This window comes from Pelophylax lessonae, assembly GCF_965119305.1.
Source record: "Pelophylax lessonae genome assembly, chromosome: 8".
Lineage (NCBI taxonomy): Eukaryota > Metazoa > Chordata > Amphibia > Anura > Ranidae > Pelophylax > Pelophylax lessonae.
The window spans coordinates 88,660,234-88,682,913 of record NC_138775.1 but is presented as its reverse complement, the minus strand read 5'-3'; the positions used below and the strand labels follow the sequence as shown (position 1 = coordinate 88,682,913).

The window sequence follows — 22,680 nt, the reverse complement described above, 5'->3', positions numbered from 1 at the left end:
TGCCTCACTTCTGGGCACCACTAAAAGACAAAATATGGATACAAAATATAAGCCATTTTACAGAAAAAGCCTCACAGAAATTATTTTGTTTCTAGCAATTTGTTTTAATGTATTTGTTTATTCCCTTCTAGAGTAGAGACATTTTCTTGCTTTTCTGTCGATACCATGCGTAGCACATAAAACACAGTATACAGATTGATACAACTTTAGATTGTTGTTTTTTATTGTTACATCCCAGAAAAAAAACTTGCACAAATTAGCTCTTAGAATTTATATTTTCAGGTTGGTAAAGAATAAATAAAAAAGTTATCATTGACAATGACGGACAAAAGAGTACACAACAATCCATATACATAGGTAGTAATTTTTCTTTGATCCCAGGGCAGTCCCATTGGCAGTCTCTGAAGAGCGTATCTACCTTTATGCTCACCTTACCAGTGCATCCTCATTCCTTCTTCCTTCTCCATAGCTGACTTTGAAATCAGCTGTGTCAGTGACCCAGAGGAGCAGTGACGTTACTCCTTCAGTCACGTGACAAGCTCAGGCCTAGCGATTGACTGCTAGACCAGGGCGATGTCAGAGAGGAGCAGAATATATGCTTCCCCATACGCAGAAGTGCTTATTATTCTCATTGCCTGCAGAGGAGGAATGAATGGTGAAGGATCTTAGGCAAGGTAAGTGCAGGGGATGGGGAGATTTTTTTTCAGAAATACTGTCACTTTGTAGTTGATTGCAACTATGCTAAAGACTGAAAGTCCACTAAATTTAAAGCAGTATTCAACCCAAAAGCAAACATTTTATTATATTATTATATTGTATATATATATATATATATTATATTGTATTATATATATTATTATATTGCAGATAACCAATTCATTTTTATTCTTTCTTCTTTTCATCTGGTGATCCAATAAAAATGTGTATAAACAATCCACGCTAGGTCCCGAAAAATTATAAATAAATATGACACAACTGGCTATAAATTGTGATATCAATTCGTGATAAATATTAAACATAAAGCAGCGCTATAAATATATATGATCAGCATTAAAACGTTTTTACAAAAGTGCTACCAATGCAAAAAATATTAATTCATAAATGAATAAGGTGCATAAATGTTAACGATCATAAAGTGCAAAAATGCAATCAATATGAAACATCAAAAATGGGATGGCAAGCAACTATTCCTCCCATAATAAAGTGCAAAGAAATATAAAACCATCAACAAAATGCAAAAAAGTGCATATGAAGACATGTATCTAAAATTCATCAAACATTACATGAAAGAATATAGTCTGTAAAAAAAGAGTCCCATCATAAGACATCCACAGTGTAAGATGCTCTAGCAAATGTCATCTGTGTATATAGAAGAGTAACCTTCACCACCAGATAGTAGTAGTTACAATTAGCCTCTTACAAGAACAGTTGGGGCAAAAGCTATAAAAGTGCATGGAATGATCACAGGTACAACTTCCACTGGGAAGAGGTGATCACCACTCAGCAGTCAATAGTGTGATAGGACCAAAAAACAAAAGCATACTCTTCCATCGTGAAGTCTGTTTAAAAGAGATGCCTTTATTTAAAGACTTTTGGAGCTTAAACAGCATTCCAATATCCACATCAGGATCCGAGGAACTGGCTGATAGTTAAAAAGCACAGACAGTATTCAGCAAGTGGTGTGTTAGGACACCGTACTTGGCCACGCCCTACGTGTTTCGCTAGCAGTGACGTCTTCGAGGGATGGGCCATTTGGTGATTCAGCCATCAAGTCAATCCATTTAACAATGGCAGGGGTGCTTAAAATGATCAGCTTTTATTTACTTATGTAAAACCTTTATCCCAAAAGAAAATAAACTTTTTGCTGTAACTGCTTCAAAAATGTAAGCTGAAGTTTGGCTTCAATTTGTTAGTGTATATAAATCTACCAATATATTTAAAACTACCCTCCCCCTCCAGACTGACAATGCTGTTGTCTGCTATGCCTCCTGTGCCCATTCATCCAGTAGGTGTGTTACTATCCAGATCACCAGATGAAAACCGAGGGGAAAAAGCCAATGAAAAGAAAACAAATGCAGTCACCTAAGGATTGATAAGCTGCAATATAACGCAATTCAGTTTTGCTTTGGGGTTTAATACCGCTTTTTGAAAACATTGATCTAATCCACTGCAGTCAGATTCCAGAGTTCTCAGCTCATATCAATTAGTGTTTATTTACACATTTTGTGCCCATCATTGCTGCCCCTCTGAATTATCATCTGTGGTGCACCACTTTTAAGAGGTATTTGACAGGAAGTTTAGAGACAATATGACCCATGAAAGCCTACAGCACTGCACCGCAACTACATGCATTACAAACAGTTGCAGGGCAGTTGCGGTGCAGCCCCATTCACTTGAATAGGTTGCACTTTCCAGTGAACATTCTGTTTTGCCATGCCAATTCCCACCATGACCGCGGCAGCTATTTCATTCAGAACTTCTTCATTCATTCCTGGATGTCCATTCTTACCTTTGCTCGAACGTTTTCATAGGATGCTGGGCTCACCAAGGAAAAGCAAATCAGGAAAACATCCTGAAAGGGAAAAGAAGATTTGCTGTAATTCTGCAAAAATAATTTTGTCAAAAGTAAAGTTGAAAGACATCTGCAGAGGCCAGACATCTTAATACAGGTTATGATCAAATCAGAGCCTTTCATGTGGGTCCCCTAAGGCCCCTTTCACACAGGCGGACCGTTCAGATCCACCTGTCGGTTTTCCTGAACGGATGTCCCATGCATCTCTATGGGGCATCAGATGTCAGCTGAGACATGTCTGCTGACATCCAATCCGATCCATCAAATCTGGAAGGATGGAAACCCTATTTTCCATCCGTCCAGAGGATCAGATCGGATGAGAACGGACAGACGATCCGTTCCCATCCGATTCCCCCATAGAGAACAGTGGGACCTGACACAGCACGGAGACACAGCTGCCATCCGCCTGCTCAGCGGGGGATCGGCGGATCGATCCCCTGCTGAGATAAACTGAATCCGCCGACGGACCGGAATGTGTGAAAGGGGCCTAAAGGTGCTCACAGACTTGGGAAGGCTCTGTACATGTATACACAATATGAACATCCACAGGCATTAGTATTAGCGCACCCATAAAAACTCACATTAGGCTTGGCAGAACGGGGATAGGCTTCCAGCCTGGATATACTTTGCACAACAATATGGTAGACTTGAGAATTCCTGATATTTAATGTTATATGCGTAATCGGAATAACCCATTGATTGCCATTTAGTGAAAGCCGCCCAGGCTATTGTTATCCAATGGAAGTATGCTCTGTGTAGGATTTAAAATTGAAATGGCCTTCCTAGCAGGGACTAATTGTTTAAACGGCAGGTCCTAAATGTCAGACCAGCCCTTATTATCCATATCTAGTATGTCCCTGAGGCACTTGTTCCAGAGGGCAGAGATATCAGGCAAGGTAGTGAAAATCTGTCCCTGAGGCACTTGTTCTAGAGGGCAGAGATATCAGGCAGGGTAGTGAAGATCTGTCCCTAAGTCACTTGTTCCAGAGGGCAGAGATATCAGGCAGGGTAGTGAAGATCTGTCCCTGAGGCACTTATTCTAGAGGGCAGAGATATCAGGCAGGGTAGTGAAGATCTGTCCCTAAGTCACTTGTTCCAGAGGGCAGGGATATCAGGCAGGGTAGTGAAGATCTATCCCTGAGGCACTTGTTCCAGAGGGCAGAGATATCAGGCAGGGTAGTGAAGATCTGTCCCTGAGGCACTTGTACTAGAGGGCAGAGATATCAGGCAGGGTAGTGAAGATCTGTCCCTGAGGCACTTGTTCCAGAGGGCAGAGATATCAGGCAGGGTAGTGAAAATCTGTCCCTGAGGCACTTGTTCCAGAGGGCAGAGATATCAGGCAGGGTAGTGAAGATCTGTCCCTGAGGCACTTGTTCCAGAGGGCAGAGATATCAGGCAGGGTAGTGAAGATCTGTCCCTGAGGCACTTGTTCCAGAGGGCAGAGATAGCAGGCAGGGTAGTGAAGATCTACTTCACTTACTTTTAATGCAAATTAATTAGCTGCAAATTAAAGCAGTAATTAGCCGCAAATGATTGCAGCTCGGTAATCAATAAAACATTGCAGATCACATTTCTGTGGTGCTGTAATGCAAGCGTGTTATCACCCACTACATAATGCATTAATGTGCTTGGTGAGAGAACAGCCAATTAATTTTGTAAACACAGCAAAATGCACTGACCCTTTTCTGGGAATGTGACGCACAGTAAAACACTACTGATCTTTGTGGTGCGCTGAAGTGCAGGTGCGTTGGGGTGCAGTTTAAAATGTAACATGTATTACCTCTCATTGCTAATGTTACTGTAGTACATTCGTGTAAACTGGCCCGAGGCATTTTTTTTTTTTTTTTCCATTTTTTAAATACAAGTAGGGGGAGATTAACTAAAACTGGTGCACAGAGAGTCTGGTGCAGCTGTGCATAGTGACCAATCCGCTTTTAGATTTTAGCCCTTGTTCGCATTGAACGTGCCTTTAAATTGTGCGACTTCATTTAAACTCACACAGTTTTTAAAGCTGCATTTCAGTCCCACTATGGGTGCGGCTTGAAAGACATCTGTGCGGGTTCATGCACAGAAGACTATTGAAGTCGCCAAAAGTAGGGCAAATCCTTTTGGAAATCCGTGTGGCGCCACATTGGGACAGTGCCATTTCCAGCAATAGGCTGCGATTTGACATGCATTTTGACCTGTCAAATTGCACTGATGTGAACATGGGCTTATTGTCAAAGCTTAAGGTGGAGATCAGCCTGTTTTTTTAAGGTCCGATTACTCTCATGACCATCCTGAATGCTGTAATAAATGGCAAAATATTTTTTTATTTGTACAAACCTTTTTTAACTCTTCTTCTGCAGCACTTCCGGCGGCAGCCACCTAGGCAATTACGTCACTAGGCAATTTGAAAGGGCTCCTGGGATAGCCATGTCATGTATCCCAGTAGTCCTTGCAAATCACATAGTGACAAAATCTTGCATTATTTCCAGACCGGAAATGAAGCAAACCAGAGGATCGGAGTGTCATGATTGACAGGTTGCTATAGCAATGGGGCGGGAACTTCCGCTGATGCGGCCATTGTTGGCAACCTGTTGGGAAGAGAGAGAGCCTCTTAGTGCGCAGGCTTGAGATCGGGAGGTGCCTGCTGGGTAGCCAGCTGCACCGAATCTTGGAAATCAAGAGAAGAGGGCTTCAGATGCCCACAGATGACATGGAACCTGCCTGCTTCCGAGATCTGGTTAGTCTTCAAATATTTTAAAACAAACTAAGGAGACTACACATAGGAATTGTTGCTAGATATGTTTAAACAAGTACATAGGAGTGTTTAACAGAAAAGTATTTGGGGACTGGAAAAAATAAAAAGCCCTGAAAACAGTATCACCTACACTTCAGCATATACAGTCAGGTCCATAAATATTGGGACATCGACACAATTCTAATCTTTTTGGCTCTATACACCACCACAATGGATTTGAAATGAAACAAACAAGACTTTCAGCTTCAATTTGAGGGTATTTACATCCAAATCAGGATTTACAACAGTTTGTATATGTGCCTCCCACTTTTTAAGGGACCAAAAGTAATGGGACAGATTACAATCATAAATCAAACTTTTACTTTTTAATACTTGGTTGCAAATCCTTTGCAGTCAATTACAGCCCGAAGTCTGAAACGCATAGACATCACCAGACGCTGGGTTTCATCCCTGCTGATGCTCTGCCAGGCCTCTACTGCAACTGTCTTCAGTTCCTGCTTGTTCTTGGGGCTTTTTCCCTTCAGTTTTGTCTTCAGCAAGTGAAATGCATGCTCAATCAGATTCAGGTCAGGCGATTGACTTAGCCATTGCATAACATTCCACTTCTTTCCCTTAAAAAACTCTTTGGTTGCTTTCGCAGTATGCTTTGGGTCATTGTCCATCTGCACTGTGAAGCTCCGTGCAATGAGTTCTGAAGCATTTGGCTGAATATGAGCAGATAATATTGCCCGAAACACTTTAGAATTCATCCTGCTGCTTTTGTCAGCAGTCACATCATCAATAAATACAAAAGAACCAGTTCCATTGGCAGCCATACATGCCCATGCCATGACACTACCACCACCATGCTTCACTGATGAGGTGGTATGATTTGGATCATGAGCAGTTCCTTTCCTTCTCCATACTCTTCTCTTCCCATCACTCTGGTACAAGTTGATCTTGGTCTCATCTGTCCATAGGATGTTGTTCCAGAACTGTGAAGGCTTTTTTAGATGTTGTTTGACAAACTCTAATTTGGCCTTCCTGTTTTTGAGGCTCACCAATGGTTTACATCTTGTGGTGAACCCTCTGTATTCACTCTTGTGAAGTCTTCTCTTGATTGTTGACTTTGACACACATATACCTATGTCCTGGAGAGTGTTCTTGATCTGGCCAACTGTTGTGAAGGGTGTTTTCTTCACCAGGGAAAATATTCTTCGGTCATCCATCACAGTTGTTTTCCATGGTCTTCCGGGTTTTTTGGTGTTGCTGAGCTCACCGGTGCGTTCTTTCTTTATTTGGCCACACCCAATGTTTTTGCTATCTCTCTGATGGGTTTGTTTTGTTTTTTTCAATGATGGCTTGCTTCACTGATAGTGACCGCTCTTTGGATCTCTTATTGATAGTTGACAGCAACAGATTCCAAATGCAAATAGCACACTTGAAATGAACTCTGGACCTTTTATCTGCTCCTGTAAATGGGATAATGAGGGAATAACACACACCTGGCCATGGAACAGCTGAGCAGCAAATTGTCCCATTAATTTTGGTCCCTTAAAAAGTAGGAGGCACATATACAAACTGTTGTAATTCCTACACCTTTCACCTGATTTGGATGTAAATACTCTCATATTAAAGCTGAAAGTCTGCAGTTAAAGCACATCTTGTTTGTTTCATTTCAAATCTATTGTGGTGATGTATAGAACCAAAAAGATTAGAATTGTGTCAATGTCCCAATATTTATGGACCTGGCTGTATATATATATATATATATATATATATATATATATATATACACTATATTATCAAAAGTATTGGGATGCCTCCCTTTGCATGCACATTAACTTTTTTTGGCATTCCAGTCTTAGTCCATAGGGTTCAATATTGAGTTGGCCCACCCTTTGCAGCTATATAACAGCTTCAACTCTTCCGGGAAGGCTGTCCACAAGGTTTAGGAGTGTGTCTATGGGAATATTTAACCATTCTTCCAGAAGCGCATTTGTGAGGTCAGGCACTTGGAGAAGAGGGCTTGGCTCACAGTCTCCACTCTAATTCATCCTGAAGGTGTTCTATCAGGTTGAGGTCTGGACTCTTTGCAGGCCAATGAAGTTCATCCACCCCATACTCGCTCATCCATGTCTTCATGGACCTTGCTTTGTGCGCTGGTGCGCAGTCATGTTGGAACAGGAAGGTGCCATCCCCAATCTGTTCCCACATAGTTGGGAGCATGAAATTGTCCAAAATGTCTTGGTATGCTGATGCCTTAAGAGTTACCTTCACTGAAACTAAGGGGCCAAGCCCAACCCCTGAAAAGCAACCCCACACCATAATCTCCCCATAACCAAATGGTTTGGACCAGTGCACAAACAAGGTTTGTTTCTGGAAGAATAGTCAAACATGCCCACACACTCCTAAACCTTGTGGACAGCCTTACCAAAATAGTTGAAGCTGATATAGCTCCAAAGAGTGGGCCAAGTCAATTTTAAACCCCTACGGACTAAGACTGGGATGTCATTAACTACATGACCCCCGCGCCAAAAAATGGCTACAGTGCGGACCTAAATTGCCGGGAGGGCGTACATTGACATACTCCCGTGCACAAGCGGCCTGCGTGCTTTCTGCAGAGCGACCCGGCTCGCTCTCTGATCAGCGAGTCCATGAGACTCGTCTGATCACAGATCGGAGTAAGGGGGAGATCCCGCCCCCTTACCACGTGATCAACTGTCAGTCAATGACAGCTGATCACGTGAAGTAAACAGCAGCCGGTGATCAGCTGTTTTTTCCTCCTCACACTGAAAAGAAAACGATCACCGGTTGCTGTCAGAGGGACATTGGTCCCGAAGAGGAGAGGGCACCAGTGCCATCTGCCAGTGCCCACTAGTGTCCACCAGTGCCACCTACCAGTGCCACCTATCAGTGCCAATCAGTGCCCCATCATAAGTGTCACCTATCAGTGCCTATGATTGCCCATCAGTGCCACCCATCAGTGCCCCTATTAGTGCCCATCAGTGCCCATGTGTGCTGCATATTAGTGCCCTTTAGCACCACCTAACAGTGCCCTTTGGGCCTATCAGTGCCCATCGGTGCCACCCATCAGTGCCGCCTTATCAGTGCCCACCAGTGCTGCCTTATCAGTGCCCAGCAGTGCCGCCTATCAGTGCCCAACAGTGCTGCCTATCAGTGCCCAACAGGGCAGCCTATCAGTGCCCTTCAGTGCAGCCTATCAGTGCCTATCAGGGCCCATCAGTGCCGCCTCATCAGCGCACATCAAGGAAGGAGAAAAATGACCTTTTTGCAAAATTTTATAACAATTATAACAAACTATAAAAACTGTTTTTTTTTTTTTCAAAATGTTCGGTCTTTTTTTGTTTGTTCAGCAAAAAATAAACAACCCAGTAATGATTAAATACCGCCAAAAGAAAGCTCTATTTGTTTGAAAAAAAATGATAAAATTTTCATTTGGGTACAGTGTTGCATGACCATGCAATTGTCATTCGAAGTGTGACAGTGCTGAAAGCTGAAAATTGTCCTGGGCAGGAGGGGGGTTTAAGTGCCCAGTAGGCAAGTGGTTAGAGTTCATGTGCAAGTAAAGGCAGGCATGACAATATAGGGTATATACAGTATATGCATTTAGTTGTTTGCATGGAGTTCAGGGCAAGTGCAGAGAGCTCCCTCCAGTGGCTAATCCTCATATCTCTATAGATTTAATACAAAAGCAAAACTATGGCAGAGCAGATTTGTAAAAATGATGAAGGTCACAATAAAACATACATTGAGGATAACACTGCAGTAATAACTCGAAGTTTATGTCCACTGAAAATACACTATATTTTTCCTTTATAGTTGCTGAACATGGAGTAGCATGCTAATGAGTTTTATACTATTTCAGACCTCTTTGTAAAACCACTGATTATGAACAGTAAAAGGTTCTATAATCTATTCATACAGAATATGATACATAAACCTTATTTAAAATAGTGCTTAATTTAGCATACACAGCAAAACCAAGGCACTGAACCATGTTCTGAACTAGCCTCTTTGCACCTCATTTTATTATCTTGGCAGCAAACAGAATTTCATTTTACTGATTAGGGCATGTAATCAAGCACGTGTGATAGTGACAATAGTTATGTGTAAGGGACTTTCTTAACAATAGGCTGGCTACCCATTATAAAGAATAATAAATTGTTCCTACACAAATTACAAAGTTTCATTGTGCAAATCAATGCACAGGGTTTAAACCAAGCACAGCGAGCATATAAGCAGTGGGGTGAATGATCAGCGAGGAAAAGAGACAATTACTGAACTCAGAAAGCGACAACTCAAATTATTAATGACTACCTGCACAATCTAATTAAAAATATGCATTTTTTTTCTGAACACAACGACTGAAAAGCTCAATTAAATTTAGCTGTTCACATCATTAAAATTAAACCTTCAGGATATTTCCCAGCTGAAATATACAACAGTGGGAAACCCTCTTAGCAATATCTGGTTACATTTAACATCTAGATAAAAGCTTAATCCTGGCATTGTAGTATTTTTAGATAATAAAAAATATACTTTTACCTATTAAAATGTCTCAACACATGCATTGTGTTGTATTTGAAATGTGGAAATTAATTAAACCTGGAAATATAAAGATTTTTTTTTCACTTTAATACTTTTTCTGTTATATGCACAGGAACGTTTAAAGAAGAAGTATGACCAAAGCTCTTTTGGGTCACAAGAGTGCACTTAGTTCTGCTCTCCTGTGACCCAGGGTAAGTGACCCTGATAGCAGGCTAAAGTCCACTGTCCACTGACATCACAGAGCTGGTCCAGGATCTGCAGGGATCCCGAAAATATTGTCAGTATCTACCCAGATGCCTGATCGGCAGTTGGCTCAGCCTCTCAGTGCACCACTGAGAGTCTGAGCCAGCCGCTCCCGCCCCCCCCCCCACAGCCAGGCGCTTCACTGAGGGATGGAGGGACAGGGAGCAGTGTTCTCAGTGTAGAGCCAGCAGGGGAGAGATTCAGCATTGGATCGATGCTGCAGCCATCTAGGGGAGTGTAAATGTTTATTATTTTAACCGGTTCCGGACCGCCCACTGCATATATACTGCGGCAGGCTGGCCCTCCTGCGCAAACCGGCTACGTCGGTCGCGCGCCTGCAGCTAGGGGGGCAAAAGCGCGCTGCCAGCAACGCACCCCCGCCCCCAATCTACAGTGGGGACTCTGATGCACCGGGCAGACGGCTCTGATTGCTGCCTGACACCCGCGATCACTCCCCGCTGTGAGAGAAGAACGGTCAGCTGTTGTAAACACAGCTGACCATTCTTCTCTCTGGAATGATCACAGAGCTCCTGTGATCCTTCTATATAGGATCACATGTCTCTGTGATCATTTCACAAGCCCCACCCCCATACATTTTGAATCACTCCCTAGGCTCACATTTAACCCCTTGATCACTCACAGTGTTAACCCCTTCCCTGCCCAGTGTCATTATTACAGTAACAGTGCATATTTTTAGTAGTAATGTCACTGGCCCCCCTAAAAGTGTCAAAATTGTCAGTTAGGGGTCTGATCTGTCCGCCGCAATGTCGCAGTCCTGCTAAAAATAGCAGATCGCCCCCATTACTTGTAAAAAAAATAATAAAAATGACATAAATCTTTCCCGTAGTTAGTAGACGTGATAACTTTTGCACAAACCAATCAAAATACGCTTATTGCAATTTTTTTTTACCAAAAATATGTAGCAGAAAACCAATTGGCCTAAAATGTTAAACAAATTGGATTTTTCATTTTTTTTTTTTTTTGGGGGGGGGGGGGGGGGGGATGTTATATAGCAGAATGTAAAAAAGATTGTTTTTTTTTTTTTTTTTTCAGAATTGTCACTCTTTTTTTGTTTATAGCGCAAAAAATAAAAATCACAGAGGCCATCAAATACCACCAAAAAATGGACATCATGGATTTCTCAATGATCAACACCAGGAGGACACCAGCACTCTAGCTGGGCAGTGAAATCAGAAATCGGAAAGGAGTGGATCCAGCATAGATGGCTATTTTCAATCCTCCACTCATTAGAACTCACTGATCACACAGAACTTACCCACAAGACAAATGGGAGGCTCATAGTGAAGTATGTTAGGCCATAAACAACATTTATTGAAATTGTACTTACAATAACATTGTTAAAACAAGCATAAGGATATCCAATACTGCGGCTCTAGCGTGCTTGTGTCTCATAGGAACCATCTGATGCGTTTCAGCCAATGGGCAACCGTCAGAGGCGTGACCTACTGACACAAGCACGCCTTCTTAACCTGACAAACTGGAATTGGCGTCAGCGGCAGGAACTTACGCCGACAGCTGGGACTATCTGAACTATCGTGTGATGTGTTCCAAAGACTGGAAGTACTGAGATATTTCGATGCCACAACTGGTCAACCAGAATACCGTAATTGCCAATAATATAGACCAAATCTAAAATTAAATAGACGGATGCTAAAAGACCTATTAAAGTGCAAAAGGTAATGGAAAAACATAATAAAACATTTCTGTTGATCACCTCAATAGAAACATCGTAAAGACCTATACAAATGTACTAAACCATCTCTTATATGGCACTTAGAAAAAGCTCCATCTAGTGGATAAAAAAGTAATATGTATTTACGTACTGCTCTAAAAAATAAAAATGTACATAATACCATAATTAAAAAAAAATAAAATTGGAGAATAAAAATACAATACAAGGAGGATCAACAAACTAGAATGGATGAGGAAACAATCAGATTATAATACATATAAGTATCCATATCTAGTCAGCTATTATTGATAAAACAGTTTATGTCCCAATCAACATTGAGTCCAAAACACTTTAAGTCATAAATCCAGCGGGTCTCTAACCTCGATATTTCTCGCCTGACAAAATTATATTATAATTTATTATTGTCAGTTTCTCAGTGGTACCTTGTTTTGCAATAAGTGCCAATTTGGAATAACGGGCGGGCAGAGCTGCTGTATGTGAGAAGACAGCGTCTCATCTCTCAGGGCCCCAGAGTGTAGCAATAGCTATCCTCCCAGAGCTCCATAAAACTGTCAGATGTAAATAAAAGAGATAAGTCCATAGTTACATAGTTACATAGTTACATAGTTAGTGAGGTTGAAAAAAGACATCAGTCCATCCAGTTCAACCTATGATGTGTGTGTGTGTTTGCTTTTAACCGTACATTGTATACCCCTGTATGTTGTGGTCTTTAAGGTGTCCATCTAATAGTTTTTTGAAACTATCAATGCTCCCTGCTGATACGACTGCTTGTGGAAGAGAATTCCACATCCTTACCGCTCTTACAGTGAAGAACCCCTTACGCACTTTAAGGTTAAACCGCCTTTCCTCAAGTTTTAATGAGTGGCCACGTGTCTTATTGTATCTCCTTTCTCTGAATAGTTTGTTCCTTATGCTAGGGTCACCAGTACAGTATTTGTACATTGATATCATATCCCCCCTCAATCGTCTCTTCTCCAGAGAGAATAAGTTCAGTGCTTGTAGTCTTTCCTCATAGCTGATGTCCTCCATTCCCCTAATTATTTTTGTTGCCCTTCTCTGGACTTTCTCCAGTTCCAGCACGTCCTTCCTGAGGACCGGTGCCCAGAACTGGACAGCATACTCCAGATGTGGCCGGACCAGAGTCTTGTAGAGCGGGAGAATAATCTCTTTATTTCTGGAGTGAATCCCCTTTTTTATACATCCCAGTATTCTGTTGGCTTTGCTTGCAGCGGCTTGGCATTGCATGCCACTGCCAAGCCTGTTGTCTACCAGTACCCCCAAGTCCTTTTCCATCCTAGACTCACCCAGAGGTTCCCCCCCTAGTGAGTAGCTTGCTTTCTGGTTTCTGGCCCCCAAGTGCATTACTTTACATTTTTCAACATTATATCTCATCTGCCATGTAGTTGCCCACCCCGTTATTTTGTTCAGGTCCTCTTGCAAGGTTTCCACATCCTGCATAGAAGATATTGGCATGCCTAATTTAGTATCATCTGCAAATACTGAGATTGTACTCGATATCCCCTCCTCCAGATCATTTATGAATAAATTAAACAGGATTGGTCCCAGGAAAGAACCCTGGGGGACCCCACTTTCCACACCCGCCCAATCCGAGTACTCCCCATTAATCACCACCCTCTGTACTCTCCCCTGGAGCCAGTTCTCTATCCAGATACTCACCTTACGGTCCATACCTACCTTCCTTAGTTTGTACAGTAAGCGTTTGTGGGGAACAGTGTCAAAGGCCTTTGCAAAGTCCAGATACACCACATCCACAGGCTTACCTTTATCTAGGTGGCAGCTCACTTCATCGTAGAAGGTTAATAGATTGGTTTGGCACGAACGATTTTTCATGAATCCATGCTGATTACTACTTATAATACCGTTTTCATTACTAAAGTCTTGTATGTGGTCCCTTAACATCCCCTCCAAAATTTTGCAGACTACTGATGTTAGGCTGACCGGCCTATAGTTACCCGGGATATATCTCGGCCCCTTTTTTAATTTGGTACCACGTGACATGCACCTCATTGGACCTAACTCATAGTATGCCTGCAAATTTTACAAAGTGGCTGAATTCCCAGACTTCAGCTTTAAAGCAAACCTGTGTTTTACTATTCAGGGCAAAGCAACAGGTTTTCTTAAACCCCCCATGCTTACCTTTCTTTATTCCCCAAGCACTCTTTTGAGCATTGAAAGCCAAGCAATGCTTGTTACTTCAAAAGTGCAGCATTCCACTTACTTATGTTATCCCAACATTTCATATTTTTTCATATGTGTCTGATGTACCATATGCTGTACTTGTGTTAAAAAGTATCCTGTTCTCTTTGCATTGCTTCTTTTGTGCAAAATACCTGGTGATACTTTCCCTCTGCTTTCCTATTTCAAATTGACCAAGCTTAGCCATAAGAGCACATCCATTTCAGCATGGTAACTTTTCTGGCTGTGCTGTCCACCAATAACCAAGAATTGTGCTGACACTCCCCCTGAACAACTGCTAACTGGGAAGATCAGTGTGCTGCTGTCTTCCCCCACCTCTCTAAGCTCATTATGCCGCTGAGAAAAGAGATTGTGATCAATTATAAAAAAAATAAGAAAAAAATATTTATAATGTTTTTTTACAGCTATACACACATTTTTTGCCTTTTATTTCTATTTGAACCACTTCTGGCCTGGAAGGATTTGCCTCCTTAATGACCAGGCCATTTTTTGTTATTCGGCATGTTATTTTAACGGACAATTGCGCGGTCGTGCACCACTGTACCTAAATAAAATTCATGTTCTTTTTTTCCCACAAATAGAGCTTTCTTTTGGTGGTATTTGATCAACTCTGCGATTTTTATTTTTTGAGCTATAAACAAAAAATTGTAACAATTCTGAAAAAAAAAAACAATATTTTTCACATTCTGCTGTATAACATTTCCCAAAAAATTTAAAAATCTAAATTTTTTAACATTTTAGGCCAATTTTTTTATGCTACATATTTTTGGTAAAAAAAAAAAAAATCGCAATCAGCGTTGAGTAACGATTCATTGAGTAATGATTAAGCACAAGAAGTACTGTATGTGTGAAACGTGCCTACGTGACCCTATGTTGGTGTCATTGGTTTCATCACTTTGTCAGCACTTTGGAAATTAAAGGCAGTTGGAACTCCTGGATGTGCGGCCGTTTTTTTTTTTTACAAGCGTATTTTGATTGGTTTGCGCAAAAGTTATCGCGTCTACTAACTACGAGAAGGATTTATGTAATTTTTTTTTTACTAGTAATGGCAGCGATCTGCGATTTTTAGCAGGACTACGACATTGCGGCGGACAGATTGGACCCCTAACTGACATTTTTGACACTATTGGGGATACCAGTGACATTACTACAATAATCAGTGCTAAAAATATGCACTGTTACTGTAATAATGACACTGGAAGGGAAGGGGTTAACACAGTGGGTGATCAAGGGGTTAAATGTAAGCCGAGGGGAGTGTTTCTAACTGTATGGGGGTTGGGCTTTTGAAATGATCACAGAGACCTGTAATCCTACATAGAAGGATCACAGGCGTTCTGTGATCATTCCAGAGAGAAGAACGGTCAGCTGGGTTTACAATAGCTGACCGTCCTTCTCTCTCAGCAGGGAGCGATCGTAGGTGCCCAGAGGCAATCAGAGCCGCTGGCCCCGTGCATTGGAGTCCCTGCTGCCGAGTGGAGGCGGGAGCGCGCCCCCTAGCTGCAGGCGCGCGACCGACGCAGAGTAACGCCGGTTCGCGCAGGAAGGTCAGCCTGCCACAGTATATCTGCAGTGGGCGGTCCGGAAGAGGTTAAACTGAATGTGTTGATTTACAAGGTAAGAGTCTTTATACTGTATACTTTAATCATTAAACAGCGCTGGGCCAATAGGAGTAGTTTATAGTCCTGTATACACTACAGCTCTAATTACTTTTAGCTTACACAGGATTTGTCTTTCACTCTTGGCAGCTGAATAGAGAAGTGCAAGGTCAAAGCACAGGTTCATTTTATGTTGACAGCTAACCGAACTGTGATATGTCATGTCGAGCAGCTAATATTTAGACTGAACCAAAACATCCCATACAGCATAGCCCAATTAATTCGTCTTGATGCTACCCATCTAATACATACAGTTTGTGGGTAGGAAAGTGGTCTCAGACGGTCATAGTCCTCTTGTCCCGCTGTATCCCATAATCCAAGGTTCACAGGTTTACTGTCCACCATCACATTAGCCGAATAGTTATCAAACCTGTGAAAAACAAATACATAGATTGCACAATGTTGTAATTACAATGATGTCCATAGAAAAATTCTTAAAGTGTTACTAAACCCAGGACCCTGTATTCACTATATCTGTTCTCCCACAGTACATGGAAATGCATATATTTTAATAAATACCTTTTCTTATCAGCAATATATAGCAGTCTTATGACTTCTATCAGTGTCTGGTTAAAGCTTGTAGGAGGAGCTTTCATTCTACTTTGACTGTCCTATGAGGCTGCAGGACCCCTGACCCTCTGTCCTGACAGTGGTGATTGGCCCTGTGGCGATCACATGCACCCTCCCAAGAAAAAAAAAAAACACCAAACTGAGCATGTGCAGAGTGACTGCGAAGGCTCTGTCTTATCAGGAGTTGGATTGGAGAAAGTGGAAGAAGGGGAGGATCAGAGAAGACCGGATCAAACAGCCTTTTTACACAATGTAGAAGATTAACCCCTTAGGTTCCACAGGTATAACAAGCAAACCGTTAGGTAACCCAAGCATACTTTACTGATATTACTGTTGTGGGCTTAGTAACCCTTTAAGATGTGTATCTGCCATACTGTATGTTTTGATTGTCCATGAAAACTTTCCAAAGAAACAGTAAGATGATTCATGGAAAGCCTTTCTTCTAACCTCTGCTATGATCTATAAAACAAGTCAATCATATTTTTATGAAGTAAAATGTTGCCTCATCTCATTACCATAAAATGATATTTTTGGGCCAGTGCCTAGGGTAGTGCCTCAACATTTCCTAATCATAATTCGATTTTTATTATTTTATTTCCCTCATCTATTCACCTCTGCACATTTGTGGCTAAATTGAGAACTGCACTGGAAAGGGCATGAAGGGCATGTTGTGAGGAGGACCCTTTTACATGGGCACTATTAGACAGCAAAGCCAGGTGGTTGAGGTGCATTTTTAACTCAACTTAGCTGCCTGCCAAAACCAAGCAATGGATGCCAGACAGCCCAACCAATGCCACCTGCCACTGCAGCCCATAGAGGCGAATGGAGCTGTGCTGCAACTGTTAGCAAGCACGTCAAATGGATGCAATTGCAGTAAGGTGAAGAGGGATTTTAGTGTCCCTCTTTAACCACTTCAGCCCCGGAAGGTTTTATCCCCTTAATGACCAGGCCATTTTTTGCGATTTGGCACTGCGTTACTTTAACAAAAAATTGCGCGGTCGTGCGACGCTGTACCCAAATACAATTGATGTCCTTTTTTCCCACAAATAACTTTTGGTGGTATTTGATCACCTCCATGGTTTTTAGATTTTGAGCTATAAACAAAAAAATAGCAACAATTTTGAAAAAACACCATATTTTTTACTTTCTGCTATAAAACATTCCCAATAAAAATATTTTAAATTTTTTTTTTTTTATCAGTTTAGGCCAATTTGTATTCTGCTACATATTTTTGGTAAAAAAAAAAATCCCAAAAAGCGTATTTTAATTGGTTTGCGCAAAAGTTATAGCGTTTACAAACTACGGGATAGATTTTTAGACTTTTATTTATTTATTTTTATTAGTAATGGTGGCGATCAACGATTTTTAGTGGGACTGCGACTTTGCGGCAGACAGATCGGACCCCTAACTGACATTTTTGACACTTTTTGGGGAGCAGTGACACTAATAGTAATCAGGGCTAAATAATATGCACTGTTACTGTATAAATGACACTGGCTGGGAAGGGGTTAATACTGGGGGTGATCAAAGGGGTTAAATGTATGCCTAATGTGCTTGCTGACTGTGGGGGGGGTGGTTCTGTGACAGGCACAGACAGATCACAGTTTCAGCTTAGCTGAAAAACTGCTGATGTCTCCCTGCTTGTCTGAGAGAAGATCCGCCTGCTTTGTTTACATGAGCAGGCGGGTCTTCTCTCGGTTTCTCGGACGATTGCGGGAGGGTAAAGGCAATCACCGCCGCTCCTCCCGCCGCCGGCCTTCTGCTGTGTCTAAACACATGCACTCAGTCACGTAGCACTACGTGACTGGACACAGCCAAGCCGCCCTGCCGCAGTAAAAAGGTGGCTCGGCCCTCCTGATCATCTGCTAACTGAGGGCCAGCCGCTGCTGACAATGCAACCCTCTAAGGATCGCAGGTCAGCAGCTAGGCCAATGTAAAAGAGGTCTAAGAAAGCTCCTCATTGTTTAGGAAACCTGAAATCATCTTTCTCTCCTCTTGTTTATTTGTAGGTTAAAAAGTAGCTGTGAATATAACACAGACAATATGCTGCCTCCAACAGCGTATTTTACTCTTAGTTTTTGCTATAATAATTGCATGACACAAGGGATGTAGGTTTAAAAAAAAAGGTGTCTCCAATCAGGTATTGTTAGAGCTGCATGATGCCTAATTATGGCCCTTACCACAAGCAGAGCTTTCCAGGCCAGACTTTAATTATATGCCTATTAGGCCACTTAATTGTGCCTCCTGTAATTGCAGATCTCTTTGGTTACACAATTTTGTACATTTTAGATTATATAAACATTTTCCATAAATGGTAAAATATTAATTTTCAATATTGTCACCCCGAAGATATTCATAAAAAGCCATATAAAAAATGAGAGAATGGAAAAGAAAACAAGAGGTAGCATGGGATCACTGATCAGTATAGGGATCAGGGTCACCAGTGGAAAGAATTGTACAACATTACACATGGTGTTTCAGGTCTAAGTAGAGTATAATATTTTTTGGGACTTCAGCAATAGGATCTTCATGTCATTGTCAGGGCCTTGTTCCTGTCCACCTTTTTTTTTTACAATATAAAATGAATGAAAAACCCCAAAGCAAAGAATGGGACCCTTCGTGCATGCTTCAGAGGTACCTACCCAAGCAACCAACAAAGACATTTCACTCTAAGATTATTCAAAAGATAAACATATAAAAAAAAAATACAAATATATAAAATAAAAATATATTTCTAGTTGAATGTTCCAGCATTTGCCAAATTGGATACATTTACTTTGAATTGATTAGCCCAACTATGCTCAAGAACATAAACAGCATAGCTGCCAACAGTCCAGTTTTTCCCAGGAAAGTCCCGGTTTTTAGACCCATGTCCCATCTGTTCGTGTCCCGGGGCTTTGTCCCGGTGTAGCATGAAAAACGATCTGCCAGAGAGAGGCGTCTGCCTGCCGCAAATGCGCATGCGTCGTGTTCTCTGGCTGGGCAAGCTGTCAGGTCACTGATAGCCGACGTTTCCGGCTTTGAATACATGACCGCAGGATCTCCCTCCAGCTAGCAGGTGCCTCTGACCCAAGCAGCTAATCAGCTTCTCTATTCAGTGTACAAGCAAAGCAATTCACTTGTAAACTGAAGCCGATTAGCTGCCGGGGTCAGAGGCCCTTCCCCTCTCCACTGTACACAAGGAAGTGACCTGCTAGCCGGAGGGAGATCTCACGTGGGCATCAGAGCTGCACGTAAGTCTGAGCTTGCAGTGATTTCCCCTCCCTCCTCCTTCTGGACCGTCGGGGATCTGTAGTGGAAGGATAGACAGCACGTTGGCTCAGGTAGTGAAAGTACCCGCAGCACACTCAGTGCTGCACCAAGTCCAGTCACCTTAAGTAAAAAAAAAAACTTTGAGGCTGCTGTCAAGTTTATAGTGCATGATTGTGTACAAAGGGGACCAGATGTGCAGGGGGGTTTGGGGGTACAGCAGGTAACAGATGTGCAGGGGGGGAGTGTTGGGGGGTACAGAGGGGAACAGATTTGTGGGGGGTACAGAGGGGAACAGATGTGCAGGGGGGTTTGGGGGTATAGCGGGTAACAGATGTGCAGGGGGGAGTGTTGGAGGTACAGAGGGGAACAGATGTGCAGAAGGGGGGTACAGAGGTGAACAGATTTGTAGGGTTGGGGTACAGAGGGCAACAGATGTTCAGGGGGGGTGAGGATACAAAGGAGAACGGATTTGTGGGAGGGAACAGAGGGGAACAGATGTGCAGAAGGGGGTTTGGGGGTACAGGGGGGGAACAGATGTGGGGGGGGGTACAAAGGAGTACAGGTGTGGGGGGTGGGCTTGGGGGTACAGAGGGGAACAATTGATAGCTGTGCTGCGAAGTATCCCTGGAAATTTTTTCAAATGTTAGCAACTATGAAACAAGTGTTTATATTATTACTTGGTCTGCAGATCTGATCCCAGGTTCTGATCCTTTAATGGAGCAAGCAGCCAGACACATGGCGTTTTCAGCCATATAAATAAAATCTCACTCAGTCCCCAGACAATAGTTAGGAATCAATTACTAAGGCCTACTCACTGTGACCTAGGCAGCCTGAAGACCTCCTCTCAGCTTCAGCTTCACTTTGCATAAATTCTCCCTGGAAGATCCATATTGCCTTAACTGTTCCTATGATTTTAGGGCTGATTATATGGCTCCTCATTGAGCAAGAATCATCCAGGACTTCTCCTAATCCTTGGAAGGTTTAACAGCATTTCCAGGCCGATGTAACATTAAAAAAAACTGCCTCGTGAAAATTCCCTACCCTCGTCACTTCCTGTTGACATACGTCATGGAACAGCTGAGCAGCTTACCACTGCGCATGCTCACAGCTCCGGAGGGTAGCACCTACGTCATGGAACAGCTGAGCAGCTTACCACTGCGCATGCTCACAGCTCCGGAGGGTAGCACCTACGTCATGGAACAGCTGAGCAGCTTACCAGTGCGCATGCTCAGAGCTACGGAGGGTAGGGAATTTTCACGGGTAGCGTTTTGTAACGTTACACCGCATCAGCTGTTGCCGCGGGTACATACAATCATCTCTGCTCCTACCCCTGTGACATCCCTGATCTAGGCTACTAAATGTAAAAGTGGCGGGAGTATGAAAATATAACTCACAGAGATGTCGGCTCTGTGATTTATATTTTCATAGACCCACCGCCGCTTTTACATTTATGAGCCGAGATCAGGGAAGTCACAGGGGTAGGAGCGGAGATGATTTAATGTAAGCGCGGCAACAGCTGATGCGGTGTAACGTTAAAAAACACTACCCGTGAAAATTTCCTACCCTCCGGAGCTGTGAGCATGCGCACTGGTAAGCTGCTCAGCTGTTCCATGATGTAGGTGCACCGGAAGTGACGAGGGTAGGGAATTTTCACGGGTAGGGTTTTTTCACGAAACACCGGGTCACTCTCTGCTCTCAGCCTTATATACACCTCTCAGCCCCCTGCTGGCCATTCTTTCTCAATCAGGGATTGGCTGAAGCTGTATCCAGGACCAGCTCAGACTCTGCCCACTCATCTCACTATGTTTCCAGAAGATTCTGGAAAGACAGGGGGAGACAGACAAGCCTGAAGCTGCAGAACTCAGAGTAGGCAAAACACAATCAAGTCTCCACTTCTAACAGCAGAGCCAAAAACGACATTTGCCTCACTTCTAGCACCTGACCTATGAGGGTACTACACTCACCCCTTGCCAAAAGAGGCCCTGTCCTCAGGAGCCATCTACAAAAAAAACTGCTTGGCATCCCAAAATTAACTGGGTGGGGTTAGAGGGAAAAGAACTATGTACAGGTTACCTGTGGCATTCCGCAGCTAGCCTAGGAGGGTGTTACATAAAGTAAACAAATACCTAATATCCAACTACAGGACTACTCGTGCAAACAACAAACTAAAGAAAAATACACAATTTGTGGCTGTTACAACTTGCAAAAAACATGAAGAGGAAAATGGGAGTATTCCTTTATTAGAACAGACAAATAATAAAATCCATAAAAAACACATGACTATACCACTACCAGGGTGATAAACTGAGGATAATACAAAGACAGATCAGATCAATATTTGGCTTGTTTATAAATATTTCAGTTAATTGATCATCTCCGTGGTGGTACAACCACATAGGTAATGGGTGTTTTTATCACTGACTTTATTATTTTTGTTCTAATAAAGTTATACTTTCATGATGCATTTTTTCTTTTATTTGCATTTGCTTTTATGCATCATATGACTAAAAGTTTCGTCAACCTTGGTCCATTAACCTTTCTAAATGAGAACACAAAACTGTTTTTATTAACAAACAAATAAATTACATCAATTAAACAATTCACCAATCAACAATGTTACCAGGAAGGGGTCTTTGGGTGTCCTTAAGGCACACTTTCTAACTGTAATCGCCCATGTCCTCAGCTGCACCCTGACCGACTCAAAGACATTAAGATCTCACACATATTTTCCCCCAGGGGACCTAACTCCTGGGATAACCATCAATAACCAACCAGGTGGGAGCGCCATACCCTAGATGGTCTCCAATTGTGTAACAATATAGTTACAGACTGACCCCCAAAAGACCCTCTGACCCACTAAACTGCTGGGACAAGTTTCCCCCTTTTTCTTTTTTCTTTGTGATAAGGACTTGCCAATAAATTTGTAACTCAAAATAGTAACCCAGACCCAGGGGCGGCCCGTCCATTGGGGGCGCAGGGGCACCGCCCCCCCTATCCATGTGTCCGGCCCCCTAATCTACATGCGGGGCGCCGGATGCATGGGTTCCCATGGGGATTTTTTTTTTTTTAAGCACGTGATTAGAGTCAGAGGCTCTAATAGGCTTCAAAAAAGGGTGGGCTCGGGGCGCAGAGTACTGCGCCCTGAGCCAACCCAGTTGTGTGA

The 22,680-nt window shown here is 42.5% G+C and overlaps 1 protein-coding gene across 1 annotated transcript in view; it reads right to left on the bottom strand.

Annotated features, from left to right (window-relative positions):
* The window catches only part of RAC2 (Rac family small GTPase 2), a 126,438-nt gene that overhangs the window by 38,309 nt on the left and 65,449 nt on the right, over window positions 1-22,680 (bottom strand). The window contains exons 3-4 of the mRNA XM_082265418.1: window positions 15,948-16,065; window positions 2,510-2,572 (exon numbers count right to left, since the gene is read on the bottom strand). Of these exons, the coding sequence (XP_082121544.1) occupies window positions 2,510-2,572; window positions 15,948-16,065 (181 nt within the window). The remainder of the gene's footprint in view (window positions 1-2,509; window positions 2,573-15,947; window positions 16,066-22,680) is intronic.